General features: G+C 46.6%; 2 protein-coding genes and 1 long non-coding RNA gene across 6 annotated transcripts in view; 1 reads left to right on the top strand and 2 right to left on the bottom strand.

Annotated features, from left to right (window-relative positions):
* The first annotated feature begins 993 nt into the window (after positions 1-993).
* Positions 994-16,028, top strand: TLR2 (toll like receptor 2). Of its 2 annotated transcripts, none has more exons than XM_051819283.3 (2): positions 994-1,278; positions 12,808-16,024. In XM_051819283.3, the coding sequence occupies exon 2, from the start codon at positions 12,824-12,826 to the stop codon at positions 15,176-15,178; it is 2,355 nt and encodes a 784-aa protein (XP_051675243.3). In that variant the 5' UTR covers positions 994-1,278; positions 12,808-12,823; the 3' UTR covers positions 15,179-16,024.
* On the bottom strand, positions 2,188-12,914 carry LOC127483245 (uncharacterized). The gene is made up of 3 exons (XR_007909344.3): positions 12,777-12,914; positions 12,486-12,651; positions 2,188-7,633 (listed from the first exon to the last, which is right to left on the bottom strand). It is a non-coding gene; the product is annotated as an uncharacterized LOC127483245 (long non-coding RNA).
* A 3,692-nt stretch (positions 16,029-19,720) lies between the features above and the next one.
* The window catches only part of RNF175 (ring finger protein 175), a 48,213-nt gene continuing 47,813 nt past the window's right edge, over positions 19,721-20,120 (bottom strand). For all 3 annotated transcript variants that reach the window (XM_008267301.5, XM_002716894.6, XM_089302324.1), the window contains one exon: positions 19,721-20,027. In XM_008267301.5, coding sequence (XP_008265523.2) covers positions 19,907-20,027 — 121 coding nt within the window. In that variant the 3' untranslated portion in view covers positions 19,721-19,906. The remainder of the gene's footprint in view (positions 20,028-20,120) is intronic.

A 20,120-nucleotide genomic window follows, 5' to 3' on the forward strand; every position in this document is an offset into this window, starting at 1 on the left:
CAGTTCAACTAGAGAAGACACATAGAGAAAAGAACGGAGGTTTGGAGCTGGCGTTGTGGCATAGTGGGTAAAGCTGCTGCCTGGGATGCTGGCATCACAGATGAGTGCCCGTTTGTGTGTTCCGGCTGCTTCACTTCCCAGCCAGCTCCCTGCTAATGTGCCTGGGAAAGCAGAGGAGGATGGCCCAAGTGCTTGGACCCCTGCATCCACATAGGAGACCCAGAAGAAGTTCCTTGCTCCTGGCTTTGGCCTGGTCCAGCCCTGGCCGTTGTGACCACCTGAGGAATGAACCAGAGGATGGAAGATCTCTCTCTCGCTCTCTCTCACTTTCAGATAAATACATCTTTAAAACACACACACACACACACACACACACACTGAGGTTTCTAGTTTCAGGGAAAATAACCAGAAGTTTTCTCAAGAGTCAGAGAGATCACGAGGCAGAGATGTGGAGATTGTGAGTTAACAAGAAAAAGTTTTTTCAGGTGGTTGGAGCGCTTGGGTCATCAGGGGTACGGAGAAAGACCCATGTGGTCGGTGAACTGTGGCCAAAATCAAACGTCCCAGGGCACGGAGAGCCGCCCCTCTCGAGTCACATTCACTCCTTTCTTAGATAAGACCTGATTTTTGAGCTGTTCGGGCTCAGAAAACGACACCCCAGATATGCCACTTTGCCTTTCAAACTGAGAGCGAGGGCAGGGCAGGACTTTCTGAGGTTCCCGTGTCTGCCAGTGAGGAACACGGTCGCCTTCAAACCTCCTTACTTCTGCTTCATAAGCCAAAAATTAAACTCACACCACGGAGGGGGCTGAAAACCAGACCCCACACGCAGAGCCCAGAGGACTCTTTGTCGCAGGCTTTGTCTGTCACACAGCTCATCTGCTCCTCTCAAAGTCCTTTCCCACCCCTCTTCAGTCGCAATGGCCCCACCCCTGTCCCCTAGACAGAGCATATAAGCCCCCCTCCCCACACTCACACACCTGGGGGTCCGTGAGGCTCCTACTCTGCCTGGGCACACGGGGGCCTTAATACACTGTATGCCTTTTCTCCTTGAGCTCTCTGGTCTGTTTGTGGCAGCAAACCCAATTACCGGTTCTTCTGCGGGGAAGTCTGAACCAGTAGAGAGTTTAAGGATGTGCCACGAGGTAGGAGAAAGAGCCCTGAACTTAGGGCAGAATTCCGCTTTCAGATCTGTTGTGTCACTTATGATGTGTGTGACACTTGCTTGTGCGAGAGGAGCCAGGATGCCTGCTAGGCTTGGAATCTCAACTTGTGAAGGTAAGTGTCTTGACGGGGAGAGAAGGTAGCTTTTCCGTGTTAAAGCGGTTTGGTTCTAAGACTATTTTTTATCTCTCATGCTTGATACAAACCGAGTTCTACAGCAAGGAAGAAGGCCCTTCTAAGACTGCTTTGAGAATCTGAAAGCAGGGCAGAGCTGAGCGAGGGAAGAGATTAGCCCCAAAGCTGTAGACATTAGCGGGTGCCCCAGCCTTTTCGCAGTAAGAGCAGGTGCCACAGGTAAGCGCCCCAGCTGGGACTGTGGCAGGACTGGGGGTGGGAATCTGGGGGTGTTCATCTGTCCCCAGGCAAACTCTGGCTTTGTCTGTCCGGAGAGTGATTGGTGAGTTATTTCCAGACAGGAGAGCCTAAATTTGGGGGTGGGAGTAAACCCTGGCGCCAGGTGACTCCTGAATTCGGGTTCCCAGGTTGGAGAAAGAAACTGGAGTTTAACGCCGGGGTGTGATGGGAGGTCTGCGATGCCCAAAGCTTCCAGAAAACACCGCTTGGGCACTTAGCTCCGCCGTGCGCCTTGGGAAGTCCCTCTCGGGGCCTCTCCTATTTCAGTTCTCTTTTCCCTGCCCGCAGGCCCCCAACCAAGCGCCCAGCACCCTCCTCCGACCCGGCTTGGCACCGGGCCGGGGTCAGCGCCGCTCCGGGGGCTGGGCCTGGGTCACGGTCATCTGACCGAGCCTCCCCGGAGCGGCGGCCCTGAGGGGCTGGGCCACGGGCACGCAGCGGGGCACGCAGCGCACGGGCGGACGCTGGGCACTGCCGCCCTGCTGCACGGCGGCTCCTCCGCAGCCCGGAAGGAGAGGGCGCCGCCGCGCGGGCATCGCGCTTGGCCCACAGCTCTGTCCCCGGCGGGCGGGCCGGCTCCGCGGGTTCCCCAGGTACGTCGGGGCCGCCGGCGCGCCTCTGCACCCATCCCGTTCGCAGCCCGGGGAGCCGAGACCCGGACACGCACTGGGGCGGCGGGGTCCCGGGGACGCCGGCGCGTGCCCTCCGGGGAGCGGGGCGGGCGCGGCGCAAATGCGCGCTCACCCATCCCCGGCGGCGGGGCCCGGTTCTCTCGGCCGCCGTGGGGCCGAGCGCCCTCCCGGCCTGGCTGGGCTGCGGGGTTTGCTCCAGCTCCTCCGGCCGACCCCCCCCCCCCCCGGGTGGCCCAGGTGGGCGGTGGCCCGGTCCTGCACAGGATTTGTCCGGAGCGGAGTTGGGTCACCGCGGCTCCCAGGTGGGACGGGCTCAGGACTTGGGGGGGGGGGGGGGTTCTTTGCACACCCCCGCCGCGTTCCTTCCTTCTTAACGCGTCTGAGGGAGGGCTCTGCCTGGGAAGCAGCTGAGAACTTTTTTAAAGAGTCCAACTCCTGAAGTCATAGTGGTCTCAAATTCCCCTTCTAACTTCTCCAACGTCTATAGACGAGAACTATGTGTTTAGAACTTAGAGGCAAGCCAAGGAAGTGTTTTTCCTGTTTCAAAGAAGAGAGTTTTCCGGGTGCAAACAACAGCCTGCTGAGATTTTTTTTTTTTCCACTTGAGAGAGAAAGAGAAAGAAAGAGAAAGAGAAATTGATTCCACCGGTTGGTTCCCGCCCCAAATGCCCACACGCTGAGAGCACTGAACCTCATCCGGGTCTCCTCATGGATGGCAGGGAGCCAACTACTTGAGCCAGCTACATCTGCTACTTCCCCAGGTGCACAATGGCAGGAAGCTGGATCAGAAACAGAGCCAGCACTCAAACCCAGGCACTCTGATATGGGACTGCAGGTGTCACAGCCATCATTTTTTTTTTTTTTTAGAGAGATTTATTTATTTGAAAGGCAGAGCAGAGAGGGGGAAGGAGAGAGAGAGAAAGAGAGAGAGAGAGAGAGAACTCCCATCTGCTGATTCACTCCCCAAATAGTCGTGAAGGTGGGAGCCTGGACTCCATTCTGGTCTCCCATTTGGGTACAGGGGCCTAGCATCTCTGGGCATCGTTGGCTGCTGTCCCAGGTGCACTTGCAGGGAGCTGAATCAAAAGTGGAGCAGCCAGGACTTGAACCAACACTCTTATGGGATGCTGGTGTTGCCAGTGGCAGCTTAACCCTGTGCGCCATAACCATTGTCTTAAGAGCTGCCCCAGATGTGCACCCCTATTGAGGTGATACAAATCTTAATGAAAGTCTTGGCTCTGTTACTAAGACCTTTACCAAAAAGGAACTGGTACATAGCGTGGCTGGACCGTAAAGGAAAGGAAAAGAAAACAAACAAACAGAAAAACATCATGACTATGGGAAAATGATTTATTCACTATTACTTTAGGTTTTTCCTGTTTCAAGCAAAGAATGTTTACTTGTTTTAAAGCTTTTACAAAAATTACCAATAGTTAACAGTATGTTTTGGAAGTTTCTGAGCTATCAGTTAATTTTGTTGTAACTGTTTTATTTATAAATAAGCTATCAGAAGAAAAACTAATGATAAAAGTCATCTGAAAAATGTGAAAAAAGGCAAGGTGTGGGGGCATGCAGCATAGAAGCTAAGGTGCCTGTGTCCCACATTGCAGTGCCTAGGTTTGCTTTCCAGCCCTGGCTTCCAACCCCAGCTTCCTGCTAATGCAGACCCTGGGAGGCAGTGGGATGGCTCAAGTGACTGGGTTCCTGCCACCCATAGGGGGATCTGGATGGAGTTCCCAGTTCCTGGCTTTGGCCCTGGCACAGCCTGGGCATTTGGAGAGTGAACCAGTGGATGGGAGCTTTTTCTATAAATTCCTGGACACATAAAACCAGCCACAATTGAATCATAAAGAAATGGAAAATTTGAATGGATCAATAATGAGTGATGAGATTGAATCAGTAATAAAAAGATTCCCATCAAAGAAGAGCCTAGGGCCAAATGGCTTCACTACTGCATTCTACCAAACATTTAAAAGAAGAGCTAATGCCAATTCTTTCTAAACTATTCCAAAAAATTGAAGAGGAGAGAATTCTTCTATAAGGTAGCAACACCCTGATACAAAAGTCCGACAGAAACCCAACAAAAAAAGAGGAAATCTACTATCCTTGATGATCAACATGGATGCATAAACCCTCAACAGAATACTAGCAAACTGAATTCAACGTCACATTAAGAAGATGACTTATGGGATGGGTATTTAGCAGTTATGAAACTAGTTCGAGGGGCCAGCAGGTGGCGCAGTGGGTTAACCTGCTGCCTGCAACACAGGCATCCCATAGTTAGAATGCCGGTGTCCTGCAACCCAGTGCCTTTGTGCAATTCCTGGTTCCAGCTCCTGACTACAGCTTTCTGCTAATGCAGGCCTTAGGAGGGGGCAGGGATGCCTCAAGTAAATTGGAATTCTGCCACCCAAGTGAGAACCAGAATTGAGTTCCAGGCTCCTGGTTTCAATCCTGGCACAGCCCTGGCTGTTGTGGCCATTTGGGGAATGAACCAAATGGAAGTAGTCTATCTCTCAAATAAATAAATACTTAATTAAAATTTTCTTTTTTAAAAGATTTATTTAGTTGAGAGGCGCAGAGAGAGAGAGAGAGAGAGACAGAGAGAGAGACAGAGAGAGACCTTCCAGCTCCTCAAATGATCACAATGACCGGAGCTGGGCCCAAGGACCTGGGCCATCTTCCACTGCATTTCCAGGCCATTAGCAGAGAGCTGTATTGGAAGAGGAGCAGCCATGACTCCAACTGGGATGCTAGCCCACAGGGGATGCCAGTGTTGCAGGCAGAGGCTTAACCTACTATGCCATACCACTGGCCCAAAATTAAAATAAAACTTCAACACATGAACCTTTGGGGAACACTGAAACCATATTTGAACCATAGCACTACCTGGCACAGCCTAGGCATAAGTGATCTACAGATTCAGTGTAAACCCCCCCCCCCATCAAAATCCCAGTGGTGTTCCTTACAGAAATAGAGAAGAGGACCTTAAAATTTATGTGGAACTTAAAAAGACCCCAGAAGTCAAAGCAGTCTAGAAAGAGAAAAGAAAAAGATGGAGGCTTCGTGATAGACTCTACAGAGCTATAATGACCAAAGCAGTATGACAGTGTCATAGAAATAGACACATAGATCAATAGCAGAATAGAGGACTCAAATCCGTACACTTACAGCAAACTACTTGCACACAAAGGCACCAAGAACACATCATGGAGGGATAGTGCTTTAGTCAGTGCTGTGAAAACTGCATATCCACTTAGAGAAGAATGTACGAAGACCCTTATTTAATGCCATCTATAAAAATGAACTCCAAGTGGATTAAAGGCTTAAATGTTAAAAACCAAAACTGAAAAGGCTGCCTGCAAGAAAGCATAGGGAAATGCTCCATATTTTGGATAAGAACGCAGAGCACAGACAGGTGGGGTCCCATGAAAGTGAACACGTTCTGCAGAAGCTGATCTCCCAGAACAGGAGAGTGGAACAGAGATGACTAGAGGCTGGGAGGAACCAGAACACAGCAGCAAAGCAGGATCAGCCCCACTGCTGTGCAGCACACGGGGTGAACACAGCTTCTGGTAACCTACACAAGAGAGGAGTTTGTGGGCTCCCAGCAAAAAGAAATGATGAATGATTAAGGACACGGAATGCTAATTACCCTGACTTGGTCAATAGCTATTGTATATGTGCATTGAATGACCACACTGCACACCATATATATGTGTCCATTAAAAAAATAAATAAAAAGGGGTCAGCACTGTGGCGTAGTGGGTAAAGCTACCACCTGCAGCGCCGGCATCCCATATGGGCACAGGTTCAAGTCCTGGCTGCTCCACTTCCGATCTAGCTCTCTGCTATGACCTGAGAAAGTAGTAGAAGATGGCCCAAGTCCTTGGGCCCCTGAACCTGCATAGGTGACCTGGAAGAAGCTCCTGGCTCCTGGCTTTGGATCAGCACAGCTTTGACTGTTACAGCCAATTGGGGAGTGAACCAGTGGATGGAAGATCTCTCTCTCTCTCTCTGCTCTCTCCTCTCTCTGTATAACTCTGACTTTCAAATAAATAAATAAATCTTTCAGATAAATAAATAAATAAAATTTCTACAGAACAAAGGAAACAACCTATAGAATGGGAGAAATATTTTCAAACAATGCATCTGACAAAGGGTTAATACTCAGAATATATGAGGGTGCTTCAAAAATTTTGTGGAAAAAGAGAATTCAAAAGATAAGTTTATTTTGGTGCAAAAAAGTCTTTGAAATCAAAGCATAGGTTTTCATGATATGCATTATTCATGAACTTTTTGAAGACCCCTAATATAAGGAACTCAGTAGCAAAAAAAAAATAGACAAAGATATGAATAATACTGCTTAAAAGAGGTCATAAAAAATAGTCAACAGGTGTTTGAAAAAAATGCTCCATGTCACGAATTATCAGAGAAATGCTAATCAAAACCACAGTGAGATATCATTCCTATATAGAATGGCTGTTATCAAAATTGATAACAAATAAATGCTGGTGTGGGTGTGGAGAAATCAGAACCCTTATACAGTGTTGTTGGGAATGTGAATTGGTCCAGCTGTTATGGAAAACAGTTAAAGACAGAACTGTCATATGATCTGGCAATCCCACTACTGGTATTTATCCAAAGGAAATAAAATCGGTATGTTGAAGAGACATCTACACTGCAGTATTATTAACGATATCCAGGATATGGAATTCACCCAAGTGTCCAACAACAGATGATTGGATGAAGAAAATGTCTCTCTCTCTCTCTCTCTCTCTCTCACACACACACACACACACACACGATGGAATATTATTTAGCCGCAAAAGAGAATGAAGTCCTGTTATTTGCAGCAGATGGATGAACCTGGAGAACATTAGATTAAGTGAAATAAGCCAGGCAGAGAAAGCGAACAGCACATCACATCACTCGGCTGTGGAATCTGAAGAAGCTGATCTCGTGAAGTACAGAGAAGAATGGTGGTTACGGGGAGATGGGTCCATGGTGGGTACAGAACCGGGGTTATGGAGCAGGCACGTTCTGGGGTCCTGTGCCTCGCAGGGTGACTGTGGTTAACCATATTACATCGTGTGTTTCAAAGTAGCTACGAGAGAGGATTTCGAATGTTCTCCCCACAAAGAAATAAATATTGAGGTGACAGACGTGCTTAATACCTTGACTTGATCATTACACAATGGATACGCGAATCAGCGCTCACACTTTATCCCATAAATATGTAAAGTTATTGTGTATCGGCAAATAAAAAAGTGTGGATGATATTCTTGACTTACTGGACCTATGCAGAGCAGTTTTCTGCAGCAGCTGAAGCCACAGAACATACTGGAACTCTGTGTGCTGGGCCAAGGAACCAACTGCGGCACATTTGAAAGGATTTGAGTCTTACAGAGTAGATTTTCTGGCTGTAATAGAATTAAAGGAGAAAACAACAAGGACAAACCTCTATATTTGTAAATTAGTGTATTCCTAAGAGAATTAGAAAATACTTGAACACAAATGAAAAAATGACATATGAAAACTTGTCAAATGCAGCTGAGCTGGAGTTTAGATAACAATTTATAACTTTAAATGCATGCATTGGAATTGAAGAATAACTGAAGATTAATGAACAGGCATCCACTTCAGGAAACTAGAAAAAGAACAGTAAAATAAATCCAGAGAAGACAGAAGGGAGGGGATGGTAATATAAATAGAAATTCAAGGAGTAGACAATAGAGGTTTTGTAAAATCAAAAGTAGGGTTTTGAAAGTACTAAAAATTACAAGCATTGGCAAGACAAGAGAAACGCAGGCACAAATAACTGTTCTGAAGAATAAAAGGCTCCACTTTTGTTAAAATATATAAATTAGGAGGCCATTAGCCTCCATGTAATCAGTTCCTATGTAACAAATTGCCACCTAACTTAGTACATAGGAGTATTTTTCTTGTAACAAATAGATGAGTTTCAGTCAATGAAAACCAGCAAAGCAGAAGCAGGTTGTTAGCTTAGTGGTTAAGGTGCCGCTGTCTCCTGTGGAAGTGCTTGGGTTCAATTCCGCTCTCTGGCTCCTGATGCCACCTTTCTCCCAGTGCACACGCTGGGAGGCAGAGCTGATAGCTCAGATAGTTGGGTTGCTCCCACCCACGTGGGGGACCTAGACTGTAATCCTGGCTCCTGGCTTTGGCCTTGGCCTAGCCCCAGGTGTTGGTGGCATTTGAGGACTGAACCAGCATACAGAACCTCTGTCTGTCTGAGGCCTGCTCCCCTCTGCCTCTCAAATAACAAAGTGATAAAGTTAAAGGTTCCACGCTTTAGCCAGAGGCTGCCAGATCAGCCCGTTCCCGAATAAGGCAAATGCCACACTATGCCATCTCCAGAGAGAGCTGACGCCTCGCCGTGGCCAATCAGGTGACTTCTCACCTTCGCTTTTGTTTTCGGCCTCTGAAAGCTCACTCTCCGTACTACTGGATGGAGGGTTCTAGACTCCTTTGAACTTTGGTTCTGGGTGTTGTCTCCTTCATGAATTGCTGTTTGCTTAAATAAACTGTCAAATGTAAGTTGTACAAACACTTTTCTAAAGGTTTAATTATTTATTTGAGAGGCAGAGTTAAAGAGAGACAGAAAGGTCTTCCATCTGCTGGTTCACTCCCCAAATGGCTGATTCAAAGCCAGGAGCTTCTTCCAGCTCTCTCATGTGGGTGCAGGGGCCCAAGCACTTGGCCCATCTTCTACTGATTTCCCAGGCCACAGCAGAGAGCTGGATCGGAAGAGGAGCAGCTGGGACTTGAACCGGCAACCATATGGGATGCCGGCACTACAGGTGGCGCTTTACCTGCTATGCCACAGTGCCGGCCTCTGTCTAAAAGTTTTAACACATTAACTCCCATAGAAATGAAAATAAGAAGATATTATAAGTGTGCAAGTACATTTGAAAATTTAGAAGATAAATTTCCTGAAAAACTTACAAAAATTAACAAAGGAAAAAGAACGTTGGAATAGTTCTTTTCTTTTTAAAAATATTTATTTATTTGAAAGGCAGAGTTGCAGAGAGAAGGAGAGACAGAGAGAGAATGAGGTATTCCATCAGCTGGTTCACTTCTCAAATGGCTGCAATGACCAGGGCTGGACCAGACTGAAGCCAGGTGCCTGGAACTCCATCTGGGTTTCCCATGTGAGTGCCAAAGCCCAAGCCATCTTTCGCTGCTTTCCCAGGCACATTAGCAGGGAGCTGGATAGGAAGTGGAGCAGCCAGGACTTGAACTGGTGCTCAGATAGGATGCCAGCATTGCAGGTGGCAGCTTAACTCACTGTACCACAATGCCAGTCCTGGAATAGTTCTGTACATGTACAGTAAATTTATTTCACAGAAACAAACATGCCAAAGCAACAAAAACTGGAGGCCCAGATGGTGGCTGGTTAATTCTAACAGATTGGAGTATTAGGAGAAAGGAAATTGATAGGGCAAATTAATTTCTAAATATAGATGCAAAAATTAGGACAAACTAGTAGTGAGTCAAACCTAGCAATGAATAAAAAGGATAATACATCCAGCTAATTTGGATTTTATTTTTTAAAAGGTGAGATTGTCTTAACATTGTGAAGTCAATCAATGTAATCACCACTATTTATTAACAGAGAAAGGCAGATATTCATGTTACTGTCTTGGTAGATTCAGGAAGAAAAAAATTTGATAAAATGGAACATTCAGCCATCAAGACAATGAAATAAAGATGCTGTGTAAGAAAAAACGAGGGGCTGGCATGGTGGTGCATTGGGTTAGGCTCTGCCTCTGACAGTGGCATCCCACTCATAAGTACCAACTGGAGTCCTGGCTGCTCTGTGTCTGATCCAGCTCCCCTGATGCACCTGGGAAAGCAGCAGAGGGTGGCCCAAATACTTGGGTTCCTACAACTCTAACGGGAGACTCAGTTGGAGTTCTCGCCTCCTGGCTTTGGCCTGGCCCAGCTCTGGCCATTGCTGCCATTTGGGGAGTGAACCAGCAGATAAAAGATCTCTCTTTCCTGCCTTTTCTCTCCACCCCTCTTTCTCCCCCTCACTCCCAGACCATCTCTCTGTCACTCTGCCTTTTAAACAACAAATAAACCTTAAAAAAAGAAAAAAAATCATCATTATATTTGGATGATGTGATTGGATTCATAGAAAATGTAGTATCCTATAGTATCTGCAAACTCTTACTAAGTTAGTTTAATAGTATTGCTCCATGCATGGTCAAATGTAAAATTTAATTGAATTTTTCCATATAGGTGTGTGTCACATATAAATATGCATGTAATACTGAGTTCAATGTTTCAGAAACATCTAATACTTAGGAATAAATATCACAAACTATGCTCAAGATCTCTATGCAAAAACCTTAAAATATTACTGCAGTAACAAAGACTTAAATGAGATCTGTCATACTCATGGAACTGAAGATTTGGTGCCATAGTGATGTTAATAGTTCCCAAACCAATCTGTTTGGGGACCAATCTATAGATTCAATGCACTACCTATTGAAATCTCAACAGGTAGTGTTTTTGAAAGTGACAAATTGACTTTGCCATTTATAAAAATACTCAAAGGGCCAAGCATAACCAAGCCATACTTGAAGAAAGACAAGGAGGAAGTACTTGCAGTCCTGAATACCAGGTTGTATTATTTACTTAGTAGAGTGTGTTACTGGTAGTGAGGATAGACAAATAGACATTGGATCTGGATACCAAACACTCATACCAGACTCCCTCCTCTAAAGGTATGTGACTATTGACAAAGATATTATTGTTGTTGATTGTTTCCCGAATGACCTGTTAGAAAATGTTGCTGAGTTAACTGAATTTTCATACTGGGAAAAAAAAAAAGAATCCTGTCTACTCCCTCAAATATTAACCTCAGGTAAATTGTAGACCTCAGCAAAAGACAAAGCAAGGAGGATTTAGAAAATAATAGGGAGAATATTGTTAACGATAATGTAAGATTTTTAAATAACTCATTGGAATCATTATTAAAGAAAATATTAAAAACATTATCAAAAGTGCTGCACCGTGAATGATGGTATGCCTGGAAAATTCCTGTTGAGTCTTAATGCCCGATGTGATGGTCTTATTGTGGAGTGTGGCCACTGGGGGGTATGAGGTCACGAAGGCAGAGTTCACAGGTGACCTTAACATACCATATAGGACGGTGTGAGACTGAAGGCAGCACTCTTATCCAGCTCCACCGTGTGAGGATACAGCAGCCAGGCGCTGTTTGGCAGCAGGAGAGCAGCCTCTCCAGACGCCGATGCCAGTGCTTTGGTGGGGCTTCCCAGCCTCCAGGGCCTTGAGGGAGAAACATCTACCCTTTACAGGTGACCTGCTCAGGTATTTTGTTACAGCAGCACCAATGGACTAAGACGCAAAGGCTCCACTCAGAAGGCACAAAGGCAGAGCAGAGAGAGGCGGAACCTTCTGGAAGTGATGGAGATGCTTGAGATGTGGGTTGTGACGACGGCACCGGAAGTGCACCTGTATGTCGAGACTCACCAGGTTGTTTGCTGTAATCATGGACTGGACTTTTGTACATCAGTTATAACCCAACAAAGCAGGGGAACAGTGACATTCCAGAATAGATATGCATGGCCCACTTATCTAAGAACAGAGAGGAAGGCAGGCAAAGCAGTAGCGTTGGTGTGGGCGTTAATTAAATTCCCAAACCAAACACACTTAGGCTTCGATTCTGTATGTTTTCATTATCTGTGGCTGTAAATTATATAACCTAGGTCTTTGTAATTGTTCAGATTCTGTGACTGTGCGAAATCAGTTCTACCTAGAACAAGTTTTGTTCTTCGGGCTAAGTATTTCAGAAACTGTGGCAGAGTTAGTGCATTGCACAAATGCAGACAAAAGCAAGCAGAAGCAAGGAATAAAGGAGAGGGATGGGCTACACGGCCCAGAAGGAGTGCAGGGAGGAAACTGCTGGATGCATGGTTGTGGTCCAGGCAGCTGTCCAGGCCTGAACAATCCATCCAGGCTCAAACACTTCTCTGCAGGGAGAGGAGCTTCTGGTGTTCAGAGCAAACCACCTTGCTCTGCCTGGAGCACCCTGCCCTTTTCCTGCCAGCCTGTTGTAGGTATGAGCCATGGCTGCTGAGCCAGAGCCTTTTTTTCCTTTGGGCAAGAGACTGTGCTGTTCCTGGGGCCTCACTCAGCGCATAGTGTCCACGGAGAGCTGTGGTGTGGTCCTGGGAGAGCTCCGTGAGTCAAAAGGATACTGGCGCAGGAAAGAGGTGAGCTTACCTGTAACGAGGGCTGAGCGCAGGAAAAGGTGATTGAAAACCCTTATGGTGAAGCCTGGCCCAGTTCCTCTGCGGCTTGCCATTCATTCCCACATCCAGTCACTCCTTCTTTCCACCTGTCTGTTGAGTCCTGCTCTGAGCTCCCAGTTGGTTGTGTTTCTAAATCCCTGCATGACAAGCAGATGCCCATGTTAGTGGTGCAAGATGTGTGTGTGTGTGTGTGTGTGTGTGCTTGTGCACGCCTTTGAAAACATTTCTCAAGAATCTGAGTTAAGAGAACGCTGCTACTCACCATTGCTCATTTGGATGTCTTTTACTTGTAGGTTGGATCCCTGGACAATGCCACCTGCGTTGTGGACGGTGTGGGCCTTGGGGGCTATAGTCAGCCTCCCCACGGAAGGGGCTCCTGACCTGCCCTCTCTGTCTTGTGACCCTGCCGGCATCTGCGATGGGCGCTCCAGATCCTTCCAATCCATCCCCTCGGGGCTCATGGCAACGGTGAAAAGCCTTGACCTGTCCAACAACGAGATCACCTATATCAGAGACAGTGACTTGCACAGGTGTGTGCACCTCAGGGCTCTGATGCTGATGTCCAATGGAATCGACACGATAGATGAAGATTCTTTCTCTTCCCTGGGCAGCCTCGAGCACCTGGACTTATCCAATAACCACCTATCTCATTTATCCGCCGCCTGGTTCAGGCCTCTCTCGTCCCTGAAATTCTTAAACTTGCTGGAAAACCCTTACAGAACCCTTGGGGAGACATCTCTGTTTTCTCACCTCCCACATTTGCGAATCCTGAAAGTAGGAAGCCTTTATGCCTTTGCGAATATTCGGAGGATGGATTTTGCCGGAGTCCGCTCTCTCGAGGAACTTGAGATTGATGGGTCAAACCTGCAGAGCTACGAGCCACGGGGCTTGGGATCCATCCCCAATGTGAGCCGCCTGGTTCTCCACCTGAGGCAGCCCACCTTGCTGCTCAAGCTCTTCCCAGACCTTTTAAGTTCTGTGGAGTGTCTGGAGCTGAGAGAGACTGATCTGGAAGATTTCCGTTTTTCGGGGCTGTCTGTCACCGAACCGAATCCACGGATTACCAGATTTATCTTTAGAAGTGTGAAAATCACCGATGAGAGTTGTAATGAAATACTCAAACTTCTGGCTTATGTGCCTGAGTTACTGGACTTAGAGTTTGATGACTGCACCCTTAATGGAGTTGGTGATTTTGAAGTACCAGACCGAGACCTAAGTCAAGATCTGGGTAAAGTCGAAACGTTAACAATATGGAGGTTGCACATCCCCAAGTTCTACTTATTTTACGATCTGAGTACAATCTATTCACTCTCAGAAAGGGTGAAGAGGGTCACAGTGGAAAACAGTAAGGTTTTTTTGGTTCCTTGTTCATTCTCACAACATTTAAAATCATTAGAATACTTAGATCTCAGTGAAAATCTGATGGTGGAAGAATATTTGAAAAATTCAGCCTGCGAGAAGGCCTGGCCCTCTCTGCAGACGCTAATTTTAAGGCAAAATCATTTGACATCATTAGAAAAAACCGGCGAGACCCTGCTGACGCTGAAAAACCTGACCGACCTTGACATCAGTAAGAATACTTTCCACGCCATGCCTGACACGTGTCAGTGGCCGGAAAGGTTGAGACGGCTGAACTTGTCCAGCACACGGATACACAGTTTGACGTACTGCATCCCACAGACCCTGGAAATCCTAGACGTTAGCAATAACAATCTCAACGTGTTTTCTTTGACTCTGCCCAGACTCAAAGAACTTTATATTTCCAGAAATATGTTAAAGACCCTCCCGGGTGCCTCCTTGTTACCTATGCTACTGGTCATGAAAATCAGCAGGAATTCGATAAACACTTTTTCGAAGGAGCAGCTCGAATCCTTTCAGAAGGTGACGGCCTTGGAAGCCGGAGGGAACAACTTCATCTGCTCCTGCGACTTCCTGTCTTTGACTCAGGAGCAGCCCGCGCTGACCAGGGTCCTGCCGGACTGGCCAGAGAGCTACCTGTGTGACTCCCCATCCCACGTGCGTGGCCAGCAGGTGCAGGACGCGCGCCTGTCGGTGTCCGAGTGCCACAGGGCAGCGGTGGTGTCTGGCGTGTGCTGTGCCCTCCTCCTGCTGACGCTGCTCGCCGTGGTCCTGTGCCGCCATTTCCACGGGCTGTGGTACCTGAAGATGACGTGGGCCTGGCTGCAGGCCAAGAGGAAGCCGAGGAAAGCGGCCTGCAGGGACGTGTGTTACGATGCGTTCGTGTCCTACAGCGAGCACGACTCCTACTGGGTGGAGAACCTGCTGGTGCAGGAGCTGGAGAACTCCGACCCCCCGTTCAGGCTGTGTCTGCACAAGCGGGACTTTGTGCCTGGCAAGTGGATCATTGACAACATCATCGACTGCATCGAGAAGAGCCGCAAGACCGTCTTCGTGCTCTCGCAGAACTTCGTCAAGAGCGAGTGGTGCAAGTACGAGCTGGACTTCTCCCACTTCCGCCTCTTTGATGAGAACAACGACGCCGCCATTCTGGTGCTCCTGGAGCCCATTGAGAAAAAGGCCATCCCCCAGCGCTTCTGCAAGCTGCGCAAGATCATGAACACCAGGACCTACCTGGAGTGGCCCACGGAGGAGGCTGAGCACGCCGGGTTCTGGGGGAACTTGAGGGCTGCCATAAAGTCCTAGGTTCCTGCCTGAAGGCCAGTCTTGGCCTATCTGCGGTCTTTAGGTGCCTTGTTTTAATGTTTATTCTGACGATAACCACACGAATGTATTTTTCATTTGAGGACCTGTTTACTACAACTACTACAACTGTTTTATGAAAACTCACCAGGTTAGGAAAAATGGCTTTGGGGGTAGTATCGTTATAGGACAGTCACGGTCTAAGTCCGTTATTGGTATCTGGATCATCTGCAGCCTATGGCTTAGATCTTTAGGACAGAATGCAAATGAACTGAAGACTTCAAAAGACCGTGTCAGGTCAGTCAGCTTTCTGCGAAAGAGGGTGCTCTTCCCCACGTCTCTGTGCAACTGGTCTCAAGAGCACCAAGGGGAAACGTTTGAGGCGCTCAGCCAAACTGGCTGTCATCCTGGGGAGTAAGAACTGTGTGTCCCATTAACCTTGATAGGAGACGGAGTACCAGAGGGTGTTACTGTCACGTGAACTGGGTCTGTCTGGCTACTTGATGGGTTTTCCCAGCAGCAGGCACTTGAGAGAGGGCACACAACACAAGGAACACTAAATTGTGTTTTCCCATGAGAACAAAACTGTTAGAACAAATGGAATACTCAGTTTGGGAGACTTTGAAAAAAGCTTCCACATGCTGTTTCAGGTTCTGTAGCTCTTAGCACCTGTTCAGTTCTACTTGGTGTCTAATCACCAAGGCTCTCAACTTCTGGTTACTTCCCGTGGTGTCTTGTTGCTGTTTTGCTTTTTTCTTCATTGGAAAAAAAAATATTTCTAATTCTAAAAAAAAAATCTTCCTTTTTTCCCCCCTTTGGAAAATTAAAAATAAATACATGTGAGCTAAACAGATTTTAAATAACTATATACCTGGAGATTCCTCACAATGTCTCAAAAATAGTTTGATACACAGTAATTGGAAGATAGAAGCTACTACCATAAGTAAATTTTTGTGATCAAGATTTAATACTACATTAAATTTATGTGTTACTTTTTGCTAAGAGCTGGTCAGTGGTACCGTGCACCTGTCTCCTTACTCTGGAAACCATATTCCAGAGGGAGAAAACCTGCTTTGATTTCTTCTCAGCCAAAATTGGGTTTCTGTGGCTAAGTGGGCTCTGGGGTCAGAAAGACCTGGGTCAGTAGTTGGGTAACCTTGGCCATGCCACTGGACCTGATCCTACATGTTTTCTGCCATTAAAATAGGGGTGATAGTCTCTCTATCCTTGGGAACTGAGGGTTTGAAATTCAGGAATAGAAACAAACCACAGAGCATAACATCCCTGGTCTTCTTCCCCTCTGGCGGTTAGTGGGGGGGGGGGGGGTAAAAGCTCCAAGCCCCAGAGAACAGGGACCACAAGTACCTGTTTCCCTTACACATTATTGCTGGTACAATGGTTATTTTTCTGTTATTATTTATTGCTAGTTTTCAATAATTGATCTTCCCTTACATATTAGTGCTGGTAAATTTTTTTTTTCTGTTACTATTATTTTCCAATAAGTGGTTTTCCCTTTAGGTATTATTGTTTGTAAATGGTTATTGTTCTGTCACGGGTACAGGCAGGCATATAAGAAACCCTGCTGTTTGAAGAGAAATACCCAGAGAAATAAGTTCATTAAGTGCATAATAGGCTCCAGGCCGTGTCGCTCATACCAACTGCTTGGAAGGTGAGAGGGTGAGACAGTGGCAGCCTACGGAAAGAGGGACACGTTGTCAATAAGGCCCCGTGGGACTGTCACAGAAACCCAGCACAACAGGGGGATTTCTGTTTTCTTCCGTGTTTCCCACAGTGGGCACCACATTGATTTTCAAGAGAGCCAGATGGTGGCCAGCTTTGCGGCGCAGTGTGTTAAGCCACCATCTGCAATGCTTGTGTCCCATATTGGAGCTCCATTTTGAATCCTGGCTGCTCTGCTTCTGATCCAGCTCCTTGTTAATGCACCTGGGGAAGTAGCAGAGGATGACCCAAGTGCCTGGGCCCCTGCCACCTACGTGGGAGACCCCGTCGGAGTTCTAGACTCCTGGCTTCGGTCTGGGCAAACCCTGGCCATTGCAGGTACTTGGGGAGTGAACTAGCAAGTGAAAAATCTCTCTTTCCTCACCCCCATAATTGCCTTTTAAATAAATAAATAAATAAATTTTTTAAAAAGAGAGAGAACACCAGATCAATTCAACATTGGTTTGATCTAAATATTTAATTTCAAGACTTTAAACAGCAACACAGATAGCTTCATAATTGATAGTTTTAAAATAATCTTTAAAAATCAGGTGCATTTTTCTCATTTTGAATGTTAGGTATATTCACTGAGGAAGTGTCAGAAAAAAGGTAACAGCATATAAGAGAAAATAAGAATGGGGTCTTCTCCCCTGACCTTGGGATGACCTTTGGTAGCTTTGTAATAACGTATGTAGCTCCCCTGTCTCTTCTCGGTGCATATGTGCATAGTTCTTTGCCAAATCGGGATTAGAGTGTGAAGACTTCAGTTGTAGAAAGAAAATGGCAACTTGATTTTTTTTTTCTGAGGTTGTGTAGTGATTGTTGACACTTCTGAGCTCTGAGGGTCGCCTTGACTTCTGGCTTATAAATGCCGGCTTCCTTGCCCAGAGTTCTAAAGGTCATAAACTCTACCTCCGTGTAGCTCTCCTTACCAAGCAGGGGGCAAGTGCATCAGAGGGCGATTTAAGGGACTCTTTTTTTTTTTTTTTCCAAAAGAAAACTAATTTTCACTTAGTGCTTTATCCAAATACAAAATCTTTTATTTATAAGTGGACTGTAAGTTTAGGATCTTGCTTTATCTCTGTAGTCCCATGAACATGCCTAGCATGTAAGAATTGCATTGTGGAACTATTTGCTGCAGAGAGAAATGAAGCAGAATTACATCTAGAAATCCGAATGCTAGGGCAGCTACAATGCTGAAGCACTGGGCAGTGTGCAGGAGGGAAGTTGCCAACACGGTGAAATCTTGTGTGTGTTATGTGGACAATGGCATTTTGAATAGCTCAGATACACTGCCGATATACGGACAGGGAAAATCAGTGTGTTTCCTCTCTACTTCCTGCAAGTGTAGTGGCTTCTAGTGTTTCCGAATAGATACGTGGTGTTCTCTATATGCTGTTGGCTATTTAACAAACGACTGGGAGCTTAAAATGAATGAATTTGAGGTCCAGCATAGCATTCTTGGGTTAATTCTTTCTGGTTGTCTTTCTTATTCCGTTAAATCGGTCTCTCCTGCCAGATAAACTTATTCTTTCAACAAATATTTATTGGGTGCTGTGCTGGGTATGGCTTTAATGGGGGATATATTGGGGAACATGACCGATAAAATCCCTTGCCTTCACGGAGCAGAAGACAAACCTACAATACATTTGACAGGATTTCAAATACTGGTAAGTCTCACGGAGAAAATAAGAGCAGAGCAGTGCATAGAATATGTCTGTCCTTGTGTGTAGGGGAATGTGTGCATGCACTCGCGTGGGCGTGGACTGACTGGCACGAAAGGAAGGAGGGCGTCTCTCCACGTCAGTGTGTTCCTTGGGTGGGTTTTAGTGCAGCTGGCAGCCCCAGGAAGCCCAGAGTTGCCAGGGCCCATCAAGTAGGCGTGACAGCTGGGCTTTGGGAGTAAGCTCTTCTCTGTTCAGAAGGGTTTTGTGGTATAAAAGCTGCACCTAGAGCAGAAAAGACCTTAACCCTAAACCAAGGTTTTTTTAAATTTTTTTTTTGACAGGTAGAGTTACAGACAGTGAGAGAGAGAGAGAGAGAGAGACAGAGACAGAGAGAAAGGTCTTCCTTCCGTTGGTTCACCCCCCAAATGGCCGCCATGGCCGGAGCTATGCCAATCCGAAGCCAGGAGCCAGGTGTTTCTTCCTGGTCTCCCATGGGGTGCAGGGCCCAAGCACTTGGGCCATCCTCCACTGCCTTCCCGGGCCACAGCAGAGAGCTGGACTGAAAGAAGAGCAACCAGCACTAGAACCCAGAGCCCAAAGGGATGCCAGCGCTGTAGGTGGAGGATTAACCAAGTGAGCTACAGTGCCAGCCCCCTAAACAAAAGTTTTTAAAATAATTAATTAATCTGAAAGGCAGAGAGACAGAGTTCTTCCATTTGCTGGTTCACTATCCAAATGGCTGCAATGGCCAGGGCTGGGCCAGGAGCCAGGAGCTTCATCTGGATCTCCCACATGGGTGGCAGGGGCCCAAGGACTTGGGCCATCCTCCGCTGCTTTCCCAGACCATTAGCAGGGACTTGGATGGGAAGTGCAGCAGCCAGGACTCGAACTGGCACCCATATGAGATGCTGTCAGGTGGCTTTACCTGCCATGCCACAATGCTGGTCCCAAACCATAGGTTACTTAACAACGCTCCCTACTGTGAGGGTGTTGGATTAAGGAGCAGGTAGCAGTTTTAACTAAATTCTGTGTGTATTTTGCAAACCTCTGAAACCTTTTACAGATGAGATCGTTATTGGTCATATTGGAGGCAGAATGGCCAAAAACGGGTGTAACGAATGTATCACATGCGAGGTTAGAAAGCGATTGTAGCGGGAAAGATGGAGAAAGCACACTTTATTGAGTTCTTTCCACACAGATTGCTTCAAGTATGATACCAGATCTTAATTTTCCAAACTCCTGAGGGATTCTAAAATTAAAAAAAGAACATCAATATTAAATACAAGACCAAAGGTTTAGAAATCTTCAACCATGCGAGGCATTGCTTCAGCCCGAGTGTGCTGCACTATTCCAGCCCCAGAGAATAGTTAATGCCTTGAACTATTCCTATCACTACAGGTTGCCAGGCCACTAAATAACGAAGCCAGTCCAGGATTTGTCCATACAGAAAATGTGTGCGCTCCCAGCTAAGGCTCAGTTAAGGAGGTTGTTCTGTGTACAGCCAAGTAGCAAGATAGCATCAGTCCCATTTGCAAATGTAGTAAGCAGTGCAATAAATG

This window comes from Oryctolagus cuniculus, chromosome 8 (genome assembly GCF_051225735.1).
Source record: "Oryctolagus cuniculus isolate XC-2025 breed Fujian yellow rabbit chromosome 8, ASM5122573v1, whole genome shotgun sequence".
NCBI lineage: Eukaryota > Metazoa > Chordata > Mammalia > Lagomorpha > Leporidae > Oryctolagus > Oryctolagus cuniculus.

Coding starts and splice junctions, on each gene's coding strand:
- TLR2 (XM_051819283.3), top strand. CDS start 12,824: ATGCCACCTGCGTTGTGGACGGTGTGGGCCTTGGGGGCTATAGTCAGC.